This window comes from Rhinichthys klamathensis, unplaced genomic scaffold (genome assembly GCF_029890125.1).
Source record: "Rhinichthys klamathensis goyatoka isolate OS25496 unplaced genomic scaffold, OSU_Roscu_1.1 h1tg000035l_1, whole genome shotgun sequence".
Classification (NCBI taxonomy): domain Eukaryota; kingdom Metazoa; phylum Chordata; class Actinopteri; order Cypriniformes; family Leuciscidae; genus Rhinichthys; species Rhinichthys klamathensis.
In genome coordinates, this window is record NW_026606583.1 from 2,043,604 (window position 1) to 2,061,002 (window position 17,399).

The window sequence follows — 17,399 nt, forward strand, 5'->3', positions numbered from 1 at the left end:
GTTCCAGTAGGTAAGTATGACAATTTATTTTATGCAAGTGGATAATTGAAAACAATAAACATTTAACATGGTAACCAGTCTTGTTTGAGTTCTTAATACAATATACAAATCAATATAGTAAAATTAATGACTAAATGAATGTTAAACTAAAGAAAAAGGACATGGTGAGGACAGGAACAACACTTAAACAATACACAATCATTGACACACACATATCTGCGTTAACTGGTGTTAAAATTTGCGCAAAACAAATAATGTGTTATGTTAGTATGAAAATGTATATATGCATAGTGTGTTCTCAGTCCAGTGTCACAATAAAAGTAATTCCACAAAATAAGAGTCTCTAGTCACAGAGCCTCACTGTGACAGTATGCATGATACTGTTTTACTGATGGTTAAATTCTGCATCATGTAAAATCTGTTGAAATTTGATTTTAACCTTGGATCGACTGCATGGAGGAAGGTGTCTCAATGCCCCAGCTAAACTTAAAAGAAAATGCTCTTCCTCATCTGGCTTGCTATTAATGCCGTTCAGGACACAGGGCTGATCTGCCTCAGCCCTTCTCTTTGAAGCAAGAGTATGGCGAGAAGTTTTAGCTGTGCAGAGTGGTGGCACATTAGGGGGGTCAGGAGATCCGGGCTGTGTGCTCTCATCTGATATCTGTGGGAGACAAATCAGAAAATTAATTAAAAAAAAAATATATATATATATATATATATATATATATGTGTGTGCACACATGTATATATGTATATATACAGATAGAGTATACTACTAATAATAATCATAATTCCATCCTTTGACAGAAATAATATAGCTGCAAGCAGCCATTAGCGGCCAAGCGCAAAGAAGACAAGACATGCCAACATGGCTGGAAGTGTCAGACCAACTGCAGCAAGGAGCAATTAAAGTCATTTAAAGATGAATTTAGGCAAAATGGCTGAAAAATCATATACATTAACTAAAAATATGATTTAATGAATTACCACTTTCGACCAATAGGTGGCCCAGTTACGAAATTGATGTGTTGTGGTAAGAGTGAGGTGACAATGACAAAAGTTTGGTGTCAAAATGTCAAAGCATTGCAGATATAAAGCCTGAATGGTCATTTTGGCAGCATGCCTCAACTTTGATACTGCAGTATACAAAAACAGTTTCGTCTGGCAGTTTGGCTGACTATGGCAAAATTGGTACTTATGTTCTCGGCGTGACCCAAGAGATCTATTAAGACCAGTTTCATTGCAACAGACTAATTTATTTAAAAGTTATTAGGATTTTTGGAAATTTAATTATAACTTTTAACCAAAAGGTGGCGCTGTCTCAAAATCTTTTGAGTACCTTCAGGGCATGGTGCTGATGGCACATACTGAGTTTCGTAATGTTACACCAATGCATTTGTTAAGTATAGCATTTTAATCACAATAGTGTCCTCAGAGTGAGCCCATACATGTGTGTGTCAAATTTGGTGAAAATATCCCATTTCGTTTTGGAGTTATAGACATTTATATGTTTAAACACATGAAAAATGACCCACACCTGACTTTGATTGCATTTTTATGCCACTTACTATTAATATTATTGACATTTGGGCATTAGCATGTAGCCAACAACCTATTTTTCCAAACGTCTGACAGTGGTTTCGTCTCGATCGGTCTAACAGTTTCGAAGATATTGGCAAATGTTTTTTAAGCGCTAAATCACAACGCTACACAAACCGTAAGGCGAATGTAGCTTGGGTGGTATCGTTGGACTCGGCAAAGATTCAGGAACCCAAGGAGATGACTCCCGTGAAAATCAGTCAACCACACCTAGAGTTATATGCATTTGAAATTTTAATTTTACCACTAGGTGGCGCTGGTTTGAAACTTCTCAGGCTCCTTCAGGGCATCGTACTGATGACCCATACCGAGTTTCATAACGATACGTTCATGCGTTGATAAAAATACAGCATTTTGGTACAAAATTCAAAATGGCCAAAGCCTAAAATGGTCAATATGGAAAATGTATCTGTCGACTCGGCATGACGCCCTGAATCTAACGAGACCACTTTTAGGATTTTTTGACAAACCGTTCAGAAGTTATAAGCAAAAATAGCAATTTTTCGTATCTCCGGACCAGTAGGTGGCGTTGCTCCGAAACGCAGCATGTAGCCTCAGGTCATGCTTGTGATGACCAAGCGTGCCGCACAAGCCCTAAAAAAAGTGAAGCCAAAACGTCTCGATCGCCCCCCCGGTGGCCGGTCCTAGTAAAGGTCATAAACCCCGCCTCCCCATGTTATTCAACGGACGTGAGACCAACTAAACAATTAAATTACACTTCACATATCCTTTTTCCAACGATAGTTTCTGTCATTTACTGTAGTTTCTATCACGTTGATGTAATTTCAAGTGTTTGTTTTTAAAATAAGTTTGTTTTTAGTTAGTTATTTGATGCTATAAAAACGGTGCTGTGACATCATGATTGACAGCTGTGATTGACAGGTTCTCTGTGTGAAGTAGTCACTGAAGCACCAACGGACTTTTTTTCATAATGTTGACTATGTGGGTAGTAGTTGTATTTACCTTATTTTAACGAGGTACTGCAATCAGCAGACATCATTGGAGAGGAACGGAGCAGACAGAGGCCACTTAAGAAAAGTGCAGGGGCGTGTGCTTGCGATTGATTCAGCGAGAGTGAGGGCGGGGCCTTGATTTCGCGGCTTTACTTCCTGCTCACGACTGCGCATGTCTGGTCCCGAAAACGCTACTGCGCAGACTCAAGTCCCAAGATGTCAGCGCCATATCGGGACACTGGCGGCTTCAGTTCTCTCCGATGGAAAAGAGCAAAAGGGCGTCGTCCATCTTTTTTTACAGTCTATGGTGATGACATGTACCAAGTTTCATCTGAATACGATAAAGTGTTGCAGAGATACAGCCTTACGTCGGTTTTTGCAAGCGCTACGTAAAATTTGTTTGTGCGTTTATCAAAAATGATTTGACGGTGTTACTCCACTGGTGTTACCATAGACTCAAGGAGAGCCACTAGACTGACATCCTCATCACAAGAAGTGTTCTGTCTAAAATTGCTAGAGGTGTCCCTGTCTGTGATGTATGGCTCCAGTAAGTTGAGGATGGACATATATCACCTCTGATGGCAGGTTACAAAATGAGAAAGCAATAGGGAATGACAAAATAATCACCACTGAAACTTTATTCTGCTATACCACAGAAATACAAGTTATCAAACGAAACTATTTTATAGACCATCAAAGCAAAACAGAAGTAGCCGCCTATATAATTAAAACAAACAAACAAACAAACTCAATGGCTGTTGGCTCATTGCTCGAAGCGTATCCTATAACGATGTCACTGTCAAATCGGTGGCTGTAATTAAATCATATCACATGATACTATGTAGAAACTATCGAGCATAAATAAATAGTTAAAAAAGAAGCTTAACTTTATTCAACGCTGAAAAATAGTTTCTGCGGCCTGAGCAGTGTGCACTAATATTTTCTCCTCTCCTCTCCTCTCCTCTCCTCTCCTCTCCTCTCCTCTCCTCTCCTCTCCTCTCCTCTCCTCTCCTCTCCTCTCCCTCTCCTCTACCTCTCCTCTACCTCTCCTCTACCTCTCCTCTACCTCTCCTCTCCTCTCCTCTCCTCTACCTCTCCTCTACCTCTCCTCTACCTCTCCTCTTCCTCTCGTTGAAAATTGATGTCTTCCCAAGTACCTCGACCAGTTCATACCTCCTCTTCGTCATCCCCTGCTGAACTTGAGCCTGGTGTGTCCTCAGGGGAGGAGGCAAGTTGGAAACGGGGGTTGGTGGAATGCCTCTGTCCCAACACCTTATCCATGTGGGCAAACCACACCCAAGTTTTAGCACTCTCTCCCTTACACTTGCAATTCTACGGCAGAGCAAATAAACCATGCCTGTTAACAAAAACAACAACAGCACAATACATTTCAGCAAAGACGGGCCAATTAACTTACTTACTTTGTATTTTTTTTTTTAAGTACTTCCATTTTCTTCCGGCCTCTGTGGGAGTGGCCTTCCCCAGCAGGCCCATATTCTTTAGAACTTCCCTAAAACAAGAGAAAAAGGAAAAACTTATGAAAAACATTAAGACGGGCGCAATCTTGACATAAGTGCAATCTTAACATTACAAAATATGACACAGCAGGACATGCATACAAAAGTCCTCAGGTTTGGTTAAAACATTTGTAAACATACCTTGCATGACAGCACTACCAAAAACAACAAAGTGAAAGACTATTGCCTTACCTACTGGTTGTCTTATTGTTGTGGGCTTTGAATAGGGTGAGGACTATTTACTATAATACACAAGAGAGCCTAGTGGAAATAGGCCTTACCCCCAAGCCACACTGGCTGAGTTTTTGTCCCCAGTAAATAAATAGTTGTTGTCAGCCCTCATTTTAATAAATTCAGCTGTCCGCACCTGGAGCCCTAAAACAAAAGAAAATTTTACAACAAGTTTTGCAAGCGAAGGGTCCATCAGTTGTATCCTTCATTGCCCGAGAAACAAAGGGCGCATTTGAAGTCGCATTATAATCGGGGTAGCCTTTGTCACTCCGCGGTGACGCAATCGGCCTTCGAAGGGTGCAGCCTTTGAATTGGGACAGCCTTCGTCGTGCCGATGTGACGCAATCACACTTTAAATGCCTCTCCGGAGGACGCAGCCTCCGAATTGGGACAAAGCTCATGTTATAAACAGTCACTTGTCGCCAACTAGTGGCAGAACAATGTAATCGATACAATCGTTGTTTGGAGCAACACGTTTTTTTTACAAAAGGTGAATTGCTCTTAAGATCGCTACCGTAGACATCAGTGTGTATATCCGAACTATAAACTTTTATCCCAGTACTTCTGTGATCATTTTATAATTTGGAACACAGAAACAACGATACTGTGTGGTTGAAAATACTTTAAGTGAAGCTGTTTCATACCTACACATAACTGCTTTCTCAGCAGCAACGCAAACACAGATTTGAATGTTCCGTTGTGATTTTGTCAAATGTTTAATAGACAGAGGTGAATTGTTGTAAGAAAGGTGAATTGTTGGAGAAAAACAGAAGAAAGACTCTGTCTCACCTCTGATCCTCTTAATTTCATATGGACCACCTTGGACTTCAGACCTGCTAGCATTTGGTCTTATAGATGTTATTCGTGACATTTTCACTTCAGTGTTCTTGCCTATTGGGCCTGGAGTCTGAGGCTGGCCCAAAGGCATTTTGAGATCAAGGCTCTGATCCTGTGATCCAACACTTCTCCTTCCTTCCGGGGATTTGGGAGTTTTCTCCTCAGACTGAGGCTCTAAGAGAATTTGCTGGACAACCTCATCAGCACTGAACTTCTGAGGCGTTTTCAAGGGTGTTCTCTTCTTCTGGGAGACGGGAGTTACACCTTTCTCTGTCAATGAGGGGGTGATGGACCCTACAGACGGCATATCATCGGCAGGTTTCTCTTCCTGACTTGCATGAAATGAGCTCTGAGGGATAGTTAGTCCAGTAAAACTTTCATCTAACCAGGATAAAAGAACCTCGAAATCCAGTTCTGGAGTTGTGACTGGTTCAGGGCTACTTTTAACATCTGCAGCGGGAGCTTCCTCATGATCAACCTGAGGTCTTCCAAGAGGTTTTTTTGGTAGCTCAGATTTCCATGGTGATTTAGCAACAATGTCCGTTTTTTTGGTAGAGCACATTTGGTAGAGTTTAAAAAAAGGATCATTCTCAACAGATTGATCCACAGATGGCAGTAAATTTGACACATCTTTTAAACAAGTGTCTGCAAGTATAGCACACATGACAATCACGGATATGAAATTATATTCTAGCAGAATTAGCAAAACTAGAAAAAAACAAAGTAAACATGTTGCAAAAAATAAATGTATAGAATATTACAGAAAATAAATTTCATGATCACTAACCAAACGAATGCTCTGACTTCCTCTTCTCTGCATGAACGGGTGTGCTTTTTTCCTGCTGGTCTTGCAAAGCCTATACGATGACAGAAACAAAATTTAACAAAATAAATAAATGATAAATTAACAAAAAATCCCATCATATGTTTCACAAGACTCACATCAACTACACACCTGAACTGTTTTGTCTTTTCCAGCTGTCAGTGTCGTGGGTGGTGGGTACTCAAACCTAACAATCACAAGATGAAACCACACAAAACTAATTATTCTCCGAACAAGGATTCTCCAAGAAAGAAAACTCTAATTTTTTTCCCTAATTATAATGAAAATCAGAATCACCTGTAAGAACGATCAATAATTGTGATGAGATCACCATGCTTTAACCGTTCAGATTGATTGAGAACTTGTCCATTAATACGTGTGGGGTTCACAGAGCTTAAATTGGTCAAAATGAGCTCAAACAAGAGAGAGACAATAAATTAACATCATGTCATGTGTTCTTATATGCAAAGAAACAGTTAAAGGAAACAAAAGATGAAGTCAAACTTATAGTGTTATACCACAACATAATTACCTCGTTGTTCTCATTCAGCTCTATTTTACAGTGCTCATCTGACACCTGCGGCAGCTGAATACGAATATCACAGTCCAGCTTCCTAAAAAGGTAGAGTCCACAATAAAACTGCTTCTTTGCCCATTCACATACACTCACCGGCCACTTTATTAGGTACACCTGTCCAACTGCTCGTTAACACTTAATTTCTAAGCAGCCAATCACATGGCGGCAACTCAGTGCATTTAGGCATGTAGACATGGTCAAGACAATCTCCTGCAGTTCAAACCGAGCATCAGTATGGGGAAGAAAGGTGATTTCAGTGACTTTGAACGTGGCATGATTGTTGGTGCCAGAAGGGCTGGTCTGAGTATTTCAGAAACTGCTAATCTACTGGGATTTTCACGCACAACCATCTCTAGGGTTTACAGAGAATGGTCCGAAAAAGAAAAAAACATCCAGTGAGCGGCAGTTCTGTGGGCGGAAATGCCTTGTTGATGCCAGAGGTCAGAGGAGAATGGCCAGACTGGTTCGAGCTGATAGAAGGGCAACAGTGACTCAAATAACCACCCGTTACAACCAAGGTGGGCAGAAGAGCATCTCTGAACGCACAGTACGTCGAACTTTGAGGCAGATGGGCTACAACAGCAAAAGACCCCACCGGGTACCACTCATCTCCACTACAAATAGGAAAAAGAGGCTACAATTTGCAAGAGCTCACCAAAATTGGACAGTTGAAGACTGGAAAAATGTTGCCTGGTCTGATGAGTCTCGATTTCTGTTGAGACATTCAGATGGTAGAGTCAGAATTTGGCGTAAACAGAATGAGAACATGGATCCATCATGCCTTGTTACCACTGTGCAGGCTGGTGGTGGTGGTGTAATGGTGTGGGGGATGTTTTCTTGGCACACTTTAGGCCCCTTAGTGCCAATTGGGCATCGTTTAAATGCCACGGCCTACCTGAGCATTGTTTCTGACCATGTCCATCCCTTTATGGCCACCATGTACCCATCCTCTGATGGCTACTTCCAGCAGGATAATGCACCATGGCACAAAGCTCGAATCATTTCAAATTGGTTTTCTTGAACATGACAATGAGTTCACTGTACTAAAATGGCCTCCACAGTCACCAGATCTCAATCCAATAGAGCATCTTTGGGATGTGGTGGAACGGGAGATTCGCATCATGGATGTGCAGCCGACAAATCTGCGGCAACTGTGTGATGCCATCATGTCAATATGGACCAAACTCCCTGAGGAATGCTTCCAGCACCTTGTTGAATCTATGCCACGAAGAATTGAGGCAGTTCTGAAGGCAAAAGGGGGTCCAACCCGTTACTAGCATGGGGTACCTAATAAAGTGGCCGGTGAGTGTATATGGCCCATTTGGTGAATGAGAAATATTAAACTATGATGTATGTGGTGTATTTATTTATTTAATGCCATATCAGCAGGAATGGATATTCATGGCAAAATCAACAGTATTTAAACTTTTTGATTAGAATATAATTTCTATGCATTGTTTTTAATGTGGTGTAAGTTGATTTTCAAAGATGCATCTCCCATGTATTTATTGTTTCACCATAAATTATTCAAATAGATTAAAATATAATTCTATCAATTGCTTCTTGCATTAGTGCCTTTTTGCAGGTAACATTTTGTTTTTGTTCATTGATGTCTAGAACATTTCAAATAATTACAGTTACAGTAGACGAAAGATATATGCACCGCACAATCAAGTACATTATTAATTTGTTGTTCAAGATTTCCTTTTTTGAATTTTACATTAAACATGCGTATTTAAACTATTTAGTTTAATTTGTCACCATTCACTCTTGTCCACTTTCATAAACCACTATTACATACAGATAACAGAACAAAACTTAGATAAGTGAATATTTTACAAAACATAACTGTAAATATAATAAAATTAATTATACTAAGAGATGTTGAATGCTTGAATCTGATTTTTTGACGAACGTTCTCTGTAGCAGACTTAAATCAGCATATTTGTATATGCCCTCTTAGATTGATTCTCATAGCTTTTTTTTACCTTTATAAAGGCAATTTCCCCCCAACATTTATCCATTGCTTCTGTTTTTCTCGTTCCTCACTGTACATTAACAGCATTATAGTTGCCCACTTGCCCATATATATAATAATAATAATATAATATATAAAAATAATATGGCCCTATACAGCAATGTAAGCCGTAATTATAAAATGTGTTACTGACCTTCCGAACAGACAGGGCGCTGTGAATGGAAATGCAGTGCCATCTTCTCCATGTCTTTCGATCACAACTATCTTCCCCAGCAAAGGCATTTTAAAACCAATTACCTTGTTTAGCAAACTAGACAAAATTTTAAAAGTCTATCCACTGTCACGGGTCACAAATTTGACACATGCCAATGAAAACCGAATGTGAAAAGTTCTAGCAATGTGGTCTGTGAAGTTCAATTGATCATCAATTACAACTCCACGGTCCTGGCTGAGCTTGATTGAGTTATGGATGATGAGCCTAGCTGAATGTTTAAATAGTGATGAAGTGTTGGGTTGGGCTGGGACTACAAGCAGGGGGTTTTGCAGGTTTTTTTGCAGGGATTTCAGGGGTTTTCCTGGCTCAAAACGAGGTCGTAAAACCCGGATAATGTATTAATAATAAGATAATTAAATGTTTATTTTTCATAGATCATATACCCTACAGTGTTTCCCACTGTATTTTTGAGGGTAGACCTCTAGGGGGGTCCAGGGGCACTTTCATTTCAAAATCTTAAATTTTGCACAGACTTGTGCAGACTTGCACTTGCACTCAGACACCAGCGCTTCCTCTGCAAGTGACGTCACTTGTAATCGACACATAGTGTGGCACAAAGGAAGATATTTTGAAGAACAATTTGAACTTTGGCACCATTGACTTCCATAGTATTTTTTTTTTTCTACTATGGAAGTCAATGGTGCCAAACAACTGTTTGGTTCCAATCATTCTTCAAAATATCTTCATTTGTGTTCATCAGAAGAAAGAAACTCATGCAGGTTTTAAACAACTTGAGGGTGAGTAAATGATGACAGAATTTTCATTTTTGGATGGAGTATCCCTTTAATAGTTACCATAACATTATAGAATTCATTAACGTATTGTTAAAGGAGAACTCCGGCGCAAAATGAACCTTTGGTCTAATTACACATTGTTACCTAGTCAACCGTTATCTGAGATTTGTTTTCATGATTATCGAATGTAAATAGTTTTATCTCTAAAAACAGTTTAGCCTATAAAGCTTTTTATAACGCTAGTATATAGGGCATAGTGTGATGACAAATAAAAATCGCTTGTTAATACCACTAACAAGGCTGAAAATAGACCCACACTAACACGGTAGCATAATGAGGGTCCCTACCTTCAAACCGAAGCATTGAGAACTTTGTAAGTGTCCAGACAGTTTAATAAGAAGATATTTTAAACATACAGTCAACTTCGTGTATACAGGCAGAATCCATCTTTGAAATACAGCCTTTACCAGTCGATCTACGAACGCCGATCCAAGTGCGCTGGTGAGAATGATAAGGTGAGCGCGAACAGCAGGCTTGGATCGGCGTTCGTAGATCGACTGGTAAAGGCTGTATTTCAAAGTTGGATTCTGCCTGTATACACGAAGTTGACTGTATGTTTAAAATATCTTCTTATTAAACTGTCTGGACACTTACAAAGTTCTCAATGCTTCGGTTTGAAGGTAGGGACCCTCATTATGCTACCGTGTTAGTGTGGGGCTATTTTCAGCCTTGTTAGTGGTATTAACAAGCGATTTTTATTTGTCATTGATCTATGCCCAATATACTACCGTTATACTAGCTTTATAGGCTAAACTGTTTTTAGAGATAAAACTATTTACATTCGATAATCATGAAAACAAATCTCAGATAACGGTTGACTAGGTAACAATGTGTAATTAGACCAAAGGTTCATTTTGCGCCGGAGTTCTCCTTTAAGGTCAATATAGACTAAAAATCGTAATATTATACTATTAATCCTATTCATTTCCTGATTTCTCAGCTTCTGGGAAAGTCCCCACCAATCTCAAAACCAAACCTACACCCTTGCATGAAAATAAAGGTTGACTGTCAAACAGCAGCAAAGGAAAGTACATAATGTGCCCCTTTTGTTTTGTTTCTAAATATGGAAGGGGTATAAAGGGTTTACTTTATATTGTAATATTTGTATATTGTGTAATTATAAAAAAAATATTTTCTAACTAATGAAGTAAAAGAAGTGTCCTACAAAATAATAAATACATTTTACCCTGTTAAATATTTTATGATTAAATATAAAAGTAATATTGACATAAGATGTTCATTTTGCCAAGTTCACACTGTTAGTAGTGTTATCATAAACGTTGTGTCACTTTTTATGATTTATGATGTGATTTATGGCCATATGTTGGTACAGGACTGTGTGCCTGTCACCCCATGACTGACATGTGTCAGTCACGACTGTGTTTGTGATTTACGGTGGCAGCTGACAGGCTCCTGTATGTCTGTATCAAGTAAACAGTGTTTCTGATTTACAGTAGCTGACAGGCTCCCGTATGTCTGGTAAGTTTTACGACGTGTTGTCACGTTGTGTGACATTGTCAAGCTGTGCGGATGTCCGCAGGTGTTAAGAGAAACGTGTTTAGCCGGAGTTCATTGCGCTTTTGATCCACAGCGTTTGGCGTTTACATGTGTTAATTATGTTGCCGGGGGTTAGCTACGAGTTCACGCTTTTGACCAAAAGTTACCGAACAGATAAGCCTACGAGCATCTCTGAGGATTATTAGTTCTCAAACAAAAATGGCCACAAAGTTGCATATTATATAGCCAGTGTTGGGAAAGTTCACTTACATGAACTAGTTCAAAGTGCAGTTCACAAATTTTAAAATGAACTAGTTCATCTATTTTTTATTATTGACACAGCCCATAAGTTATACAACCACAGACAACAATTATTTTAACGGCGGGCAAAGTTTGCACAGAAATGTAAGATTTTTTCTCATCCTCACCGACCTTGTCATAAAACTCGTTTAAATGATCATACGACGCCTCCTCGATGCTTTGTCGACTGCATGCTGCTTTTTGTTTTGATGACGCATGCGGCGGCCGCGGTACATGGTGGCTTGTGTTGCCAGATTGGGTGTTTTTTTCCCTACATATTAAGGCCTGTTTACGTGTGTTTTAGGCGGGTTTTCTCCTGGAAGGTTCTATAGAAATCAGGTGTTGTGCCTAATTCCGACCCCCCGGCTGGAGACTACCCCCCTTCGCGTGCACGCGGACAGTACCGCTGTGTTTCCGGTAGATGGCAGTTAAAACACGAAACGTACGGTCACATGCTTCACTGATCCCTACTCCAAACGTTCAAATTGAAGAAAATCTATGGATTTTCCTGTAGATGGCAGTATAAACTCAGAAACGTAATGAATTGCTTTTCAACCTTAATCGTAAAGGAGACTGGCATGTCCGTTGCAAATCTCTTTTGATAACGCGTCGATGGCGTCTTTGTTCCAGTTTTTCTTCTTTTCTTTTCTTTTCTTTTCTTTTCTTTTCTTTTCTTTTCTTTTCTTTTATTTTCTTTTCTGCTTAGCTGCAAACCCAGCGGGCATATGTATTGGCTCATATTGTCACTTACACCGACATGTTTATGATATTCCAATAAATTTATATAAAAAAATATATATATATTGCATAAATCAGAATGAGCTGCATTGCCAATTTTGCTTTTGCACACACTTGTCTTGGTACTGAAGCTTCCAGTGCACTAACAGATACAACAAGAAACATAGTAATACAATGATAAGAATAAAATATAAAAGTATAAAGACACGATAGGTTTAGTCATAATGAACATTTACAGATTATGAACATATTTACAGTATTATGAATAATATTAATAGATATCAACTGTGTTAAGAAAGATTGCACTAAACAGTGGGAGACTGGGAGTATTACACTTACAGGCATATGCCTTGGTAGGGATTTAACTGTTCAAAAGGAAAATGGCATGAAGAAACTGTTCCTGTGCGGCTGTGCCTATAGTGTTCTGAAAACACTAATGTTGCGTTAGATTTAGGGGGTATTATTTGTCCAGGCCCGTTTTTACCCCCCTGCCTGGATTATACCCCCCTATTTCTTCTCTCTAAATACACAAATGGTCCCTAAAATGGGTCTGATACACCTACACCAGCAATACTGTGTGTAAAATGCTACATTTCACTCTTTTAGCATAGGCAGATTTAGTTATTAGGGGGGGTATTATTTGGTCAGGTCCGTTTTTACCCCCCTGCCTGGATTATACCCCCCTATTTCTTCTCTCTAAATACACAAATGGTTCCTAAAATGAGTCTGATACACCTACACCAGCAATACTGTGTGTAAAATGCTACATTTCACTATATTAGCATAGGCAGATTTAGTTATTAGGGGGGGTATTATTTGGGCAGGTCCGTTTTTACCCCCCTGCCTGGATTATACCCCCCTTTTTCTTCTCTCTAAATACACAAATGGTCCCTAAAATGGGTCTGATACACCTACACCAGCAATACTGTGTGTAAAATGCTACATTTCACTCTTTTAGCATAGGCAGATTTAGTTATTAGGGGGGTATTATTTGGTCAGGTCCGTTTTTACCCCCCTGCCTGGATTATACCCCCCTATTTCTTCTCTCTAAATACACAAATGGTCCCTAAAATGAGTCTGATACACCTACACCAGCAATACTGTGTGTAAAATGCTACATTTCACTCTATAAGCATAGGCAGATTTAGTTATTAGGGGGGGTATTATTTGGACAGGTCCGTTTTTACCCCCCTGCCTGGATTATACCCCCCTATTTCTTCTCTCTAAATACACAAATGGTCCCTAAAATGGGTCTGATACACCTACACCAGCAATACTGTGTGTAAAATGCTACATTTCACTCTTTTAGCATAGGCAGATTGAGTTATTAGGGGGGTATTATTTGGGCAGGTCCGTTTTTACCCCCCTGCCTGGATTATACCCCCCTATTTCTTCTCTCTAAATACACAAATGGTCCCTAAAATGAGTCTGATACACCTACACCAGCAATACTGTGTGTAAAATGCTACATTTCACTCTTTTAGCATAGGCAGATTTAGTTATTAGGGGGGGGTATTATTTGGGCAGGTCCGTTTTTACCCCCCTGCCTGGATTATACCCCCCTATTTCTTCTCTCTAAAAATACACAAATGGTTCCTAAATTAGTCTGATACACCTACACCAGCAATACTGTGTGTAAAATGCTACATTTCACTCTATTAGCATAGGCAGATTTAGTTATTGGGGGGGTATTATTTGGGCAGGTCCGTTTTTACCCCCTTGCCTGGATTATACCCCCCTGTTTCTTCTCTCTAAATACACAAATGGTCCCTAAATTAGTCTGATACACCTACACCAGTAATACTGTGTGTAAAATGCTACATTTCACTCTATAAGCATAGGCAGATTTAGTTATTGGGGGGGTATTATTTGGGCAGGTCCGTTTTTACCCCCCTGCCTGGATTATACCCCCCTATTTCTTCTCTCTAAATACACAAATGGTTCCTAAAATGGGTCTGATACACCTACACCAGCAATACTGTGTGTAAAATGCTACATTTCACTCTATTAGCATAGGCAGATTTAGTTATTAGGGGGGGTATTATTTGGGCAGGTAGGTTTTTTTACCCCCCTGCCTGGATTATACCCCCCTATTTCTTCTCTCTAAATACACAAATGGTTCCTAAAATGAGTCTGATACACCTACACCAGCAATACTGTTCAATGCAACATTTTATTCTATTAAAGTTTAGTTTGATTTATACAGACAGCTCTGCTATTCAGGAGGGTAATACCTGAGTGCATGAAAATACAAACTTTTTCCATTATTCACAGAAAAGGAAAGACTTATAAATATCCACAAATACAATATTTGTTTATGTGCAGTACTATCCATTGTTTGAAAAATAAAAAAAATAAAAATAAAAACTGAAAGAACAAGGGTATACAAATGTGTTTTCCCTTCATGTCTGTTTAACTTTTACAGGCATAACACAGAAAGTGAACTTTTGATGTCCCTCGGACACATGATTGGTGGTACCATCGACCGCAGCAGTCACACGCTATCTGAAATTTAGAAAAAACTCAATAACTTTCTGCATGGCACTATACAGACACAGTTACAACTGATGGAATTGTGATAAATGACAGTTAGTAATATTAAAAAACATCAACTAGTTAACAGCAACTACTTACCCAGTCAGTATCACCACTTTCCTCCCCACAGACATGGCACAAATTGCTCAGGTAATCTAAAATAACCAATTCAAGTAAGATGTAGTGAGAAGACTTATTAATGTAGAAGTACATTAAGTCAATCATTGTACACTATGAATTGCAAAATGTATCATATTTAAATCCAATTAGCAGGAGAAGTTCTGCTAAACTAATCTAAGCAGACTGTAAAGATAACATAATAATTTAACTAATTCATTTTGATGCTTCTATAAAATACTTTGCAAATAGTTAGTAAAAAAACTACTATTTTTAATGTTTTTGAAAGAAGTCTCATATTAAGTCTCATATTAATTCATATTAACTTGTACAAAAATGGCATTATATGACCCCTTTAACAGCTGATGACTCTGCAACATTCTTCATAAACAAAACAACAACCATTGGTGGCCAATTCTCCTCACAACAAACTGACTAACACATCATAACTAATATACACTCCCTCTCTTGCCTTTCTCCATAGCCTGACTTCGTCATACTCAGATTCTAGTCAGAATGTGAGTCTGATACTGCTCCATTGGGCTGTGATTATGGGGCGTGTTTCAACCGAACCAGGAAAGAAAATGCCTCTGAATTCAGTAACTTCGTTATTTTAAAAAAAAAGTAATCCGTTATTTTAAGGAAAGGAAAATCCTGACTGCAGCCTGTTTTTTTGTCCGACAGTAGTATGCCTAGGTCTACTGTGCCACCTGTTCTCTTAGCAGGCCTTCCGACATGTTCTATCAAGCCTTTGCAACTGATCCAGAATGCAAATGATGCAAAATGATTAAATATAAATGTAAATTAATATTTTCTCTGTATATTTGATCCAATAAATGCTGGCTTCGTTAGCATAGGAGACTTCTTTAAAAAAACATTTAAACCAGTAATGTCTCCAAATCTTTGACCAGTACTGTACATTACATGTACCACTGTTTTGGAGAAGAGTCACAGCTATTGCTTTCCTCAATTCTTCCACTCCTCCTGGTGTGTTAAGGAAAACAATTGGCTCCTCGCTAAGTACAAATTCAGCAAACTAAAAAGGAAAAATATCACACAAAAAAAGAAATATTGTAAAGTTAAGTAAAATAAAACATGAATTTGACATTAGCAGACCATGTACACCATAATTAGCAACTTAATTGAGTTTCCCGAGATCATACTTTAGGCCATTGTCAGTTTCGGACAATGCCATAAATTATCTATTAAATATCACTTACTTTCAAAGCAAAGACACCGCAGGATGTGCCATCTTGTTGTTTTGGGTGAGGCAGCGTACCGCAGGACCACCTTGAAAAATTGCATCCCTTTTGTCGCATAAAAGCCCTTAACAAATAAAAAAATATTGTCAATATTGTGATACTGGAACAACTAATTTTACTGTAGAAATACTGTAGAGATGAGTTATGCACATTAGAAACAAATTTTTTTTGATTAACAACTTAAAAGACCTTGTCATATCCTGGCATCGTTTCTGTTTTGCAGAACTTTCTCCCAGAGGATCAAGGAACAAAGCCCTCCTTTGAGATGGCACCATAACCTTTAAAGATTTTAAACAGTGTTGGCCAGACATCTCAAACAGACTCTTTCAAGAATTCCCCAAATATGTCAGTACACCCTAACTGTTATAACGGCTCCAAATTCATTATAAATATTCAAGTCATATTTCCCCTACACATGTAAAGTGATTTTTTTCATTTGTTTACCACAAGTGTCCAGTGGTGGTGGTCATTCACAATGCCAATGAGGTACTTGTACAATGTGGGATTAACCTGAATTTCAAAAAAGAGGGCTGAAATATGTTCTGAATTCGATGTTTCATAATTGGTACATAAATAAACCTGAGCAAACCAACCTTTAATTTTGATTTGTTTCCATTCCAAATCTTGGTCATTTCGAATGAGTCAATTTGGAATGCTTGCTCTTTTGATTGTGTATTGAAACGCCTCACAAGAAGACGCATGTATGCATTAATAACCTTAAACAAGGAAGTAAAACAATGAGGGATTAGCAGTGGAAGTTAAAGGGATGGTTCGGAGTAAATCAACCTAGGGTCATTTGCACCATGACATTGAGCCAAACACACCCCAGAAGCCTTTTTTCCCTTGCTTGAACAATATTAAATTGAGTTTATTTAGAGTTATCAGCCGTATGGCTTAGTGCAGTGTATCTCGTAAATTAACTCACTGTAGCCGCTTTCCGACCAAGTAGTTACAGGAACTTAGTTATAGGAACTGTCCACTTCTAAACAGTTCTAAGAACTACTCTCCCCCAAACTCGGTTTTGCTGTTTGCGTTCGCACTGGCCAAGTGGCCATAGGAACTGGTAGGAGGGGTAAGGGAGTGACGCAAGCACGGCGGCGGCGGCGCCACATACAACAACAACAAACCAGCGTGGAGGAGGCTATCGGAATGTTCCTGTTCTGCCTTGCCGGGACCTTAATAACGGAGTACGAACGGCGGCGTTTAAAGATCTTGAGTTCTGTACAGAGAAACACAGAAGACGAAGGCTCCAGCGTAATATGATCTTAAATAATATGATGGAAGAAGATAGAAGAGCAGAGCGCAGGAGGCAAACAAAACGACGGGTAAGTTTAGCAAGCATTAGCAATTAGCTGGTTGAATGCGTT

The 17,399-nt window shown here is 39.0% G+C and overlaps 3 protein-coding genes across 3 annotated transcripts in view; 1 reads left to right on the forward strand and 2 right to left on the reverse strand.

Annotated features, from left to right (window-relative positions):
• The window catches only part of crym (crystallin, mu), a 200,890-nt gene that overhangs the window by 40,357 nt on the left and 143,134 nt on the right, over nt 1-17,399 (forward strand). The gene's annotated exons all lie outside the window — the stretch shown is intronic.
• LOC130080413 (uncharacterized) lies at nt 386-6,173 on the reverse strand. The gene is made up of 7 exons (XM_056245764.1): nt 6,093-6,173; nt 5,925-5,994; nt 5,090-5,782; nt 4,211-4,224; nt 3,997-4,062; nt 3,726-3,884; nt 386-661 (listed from the first exon to the last, which is right to left on the reverse strand). The coding sequence occupies exons 3-7, from the start codon at nt 5,697-5,699 to the stop codon at nt 386-388; spliced, it is 1,125 nt and encodes a 374-aa protein (XP_056101739.1). The 5' UTR covers nt 5,700-5,782; nt 5,925-5,994; nt 6,093-6,173.
• On the reverse strand, nt 6,254-8,973 carry LOC130080414 (proliferation marker protein Ki-67-like). Its single transcript, XM_056245765.1, has 3 exons — nt 8,709-8,973; nt 6,493-6,574; nt 6,254-6,373 (listed from the first exon to the last, which is right to left on the reverse strand). The coding sequence occupies exons 1-3, from the start codon at nt 8,795-8,797 to the stop codon at nt 6,254-6,256; spliced, it is 291 nt and encodes a 96-aa protein (XP_056101740.1). The 5' UTR covers nt 8,798-8,973.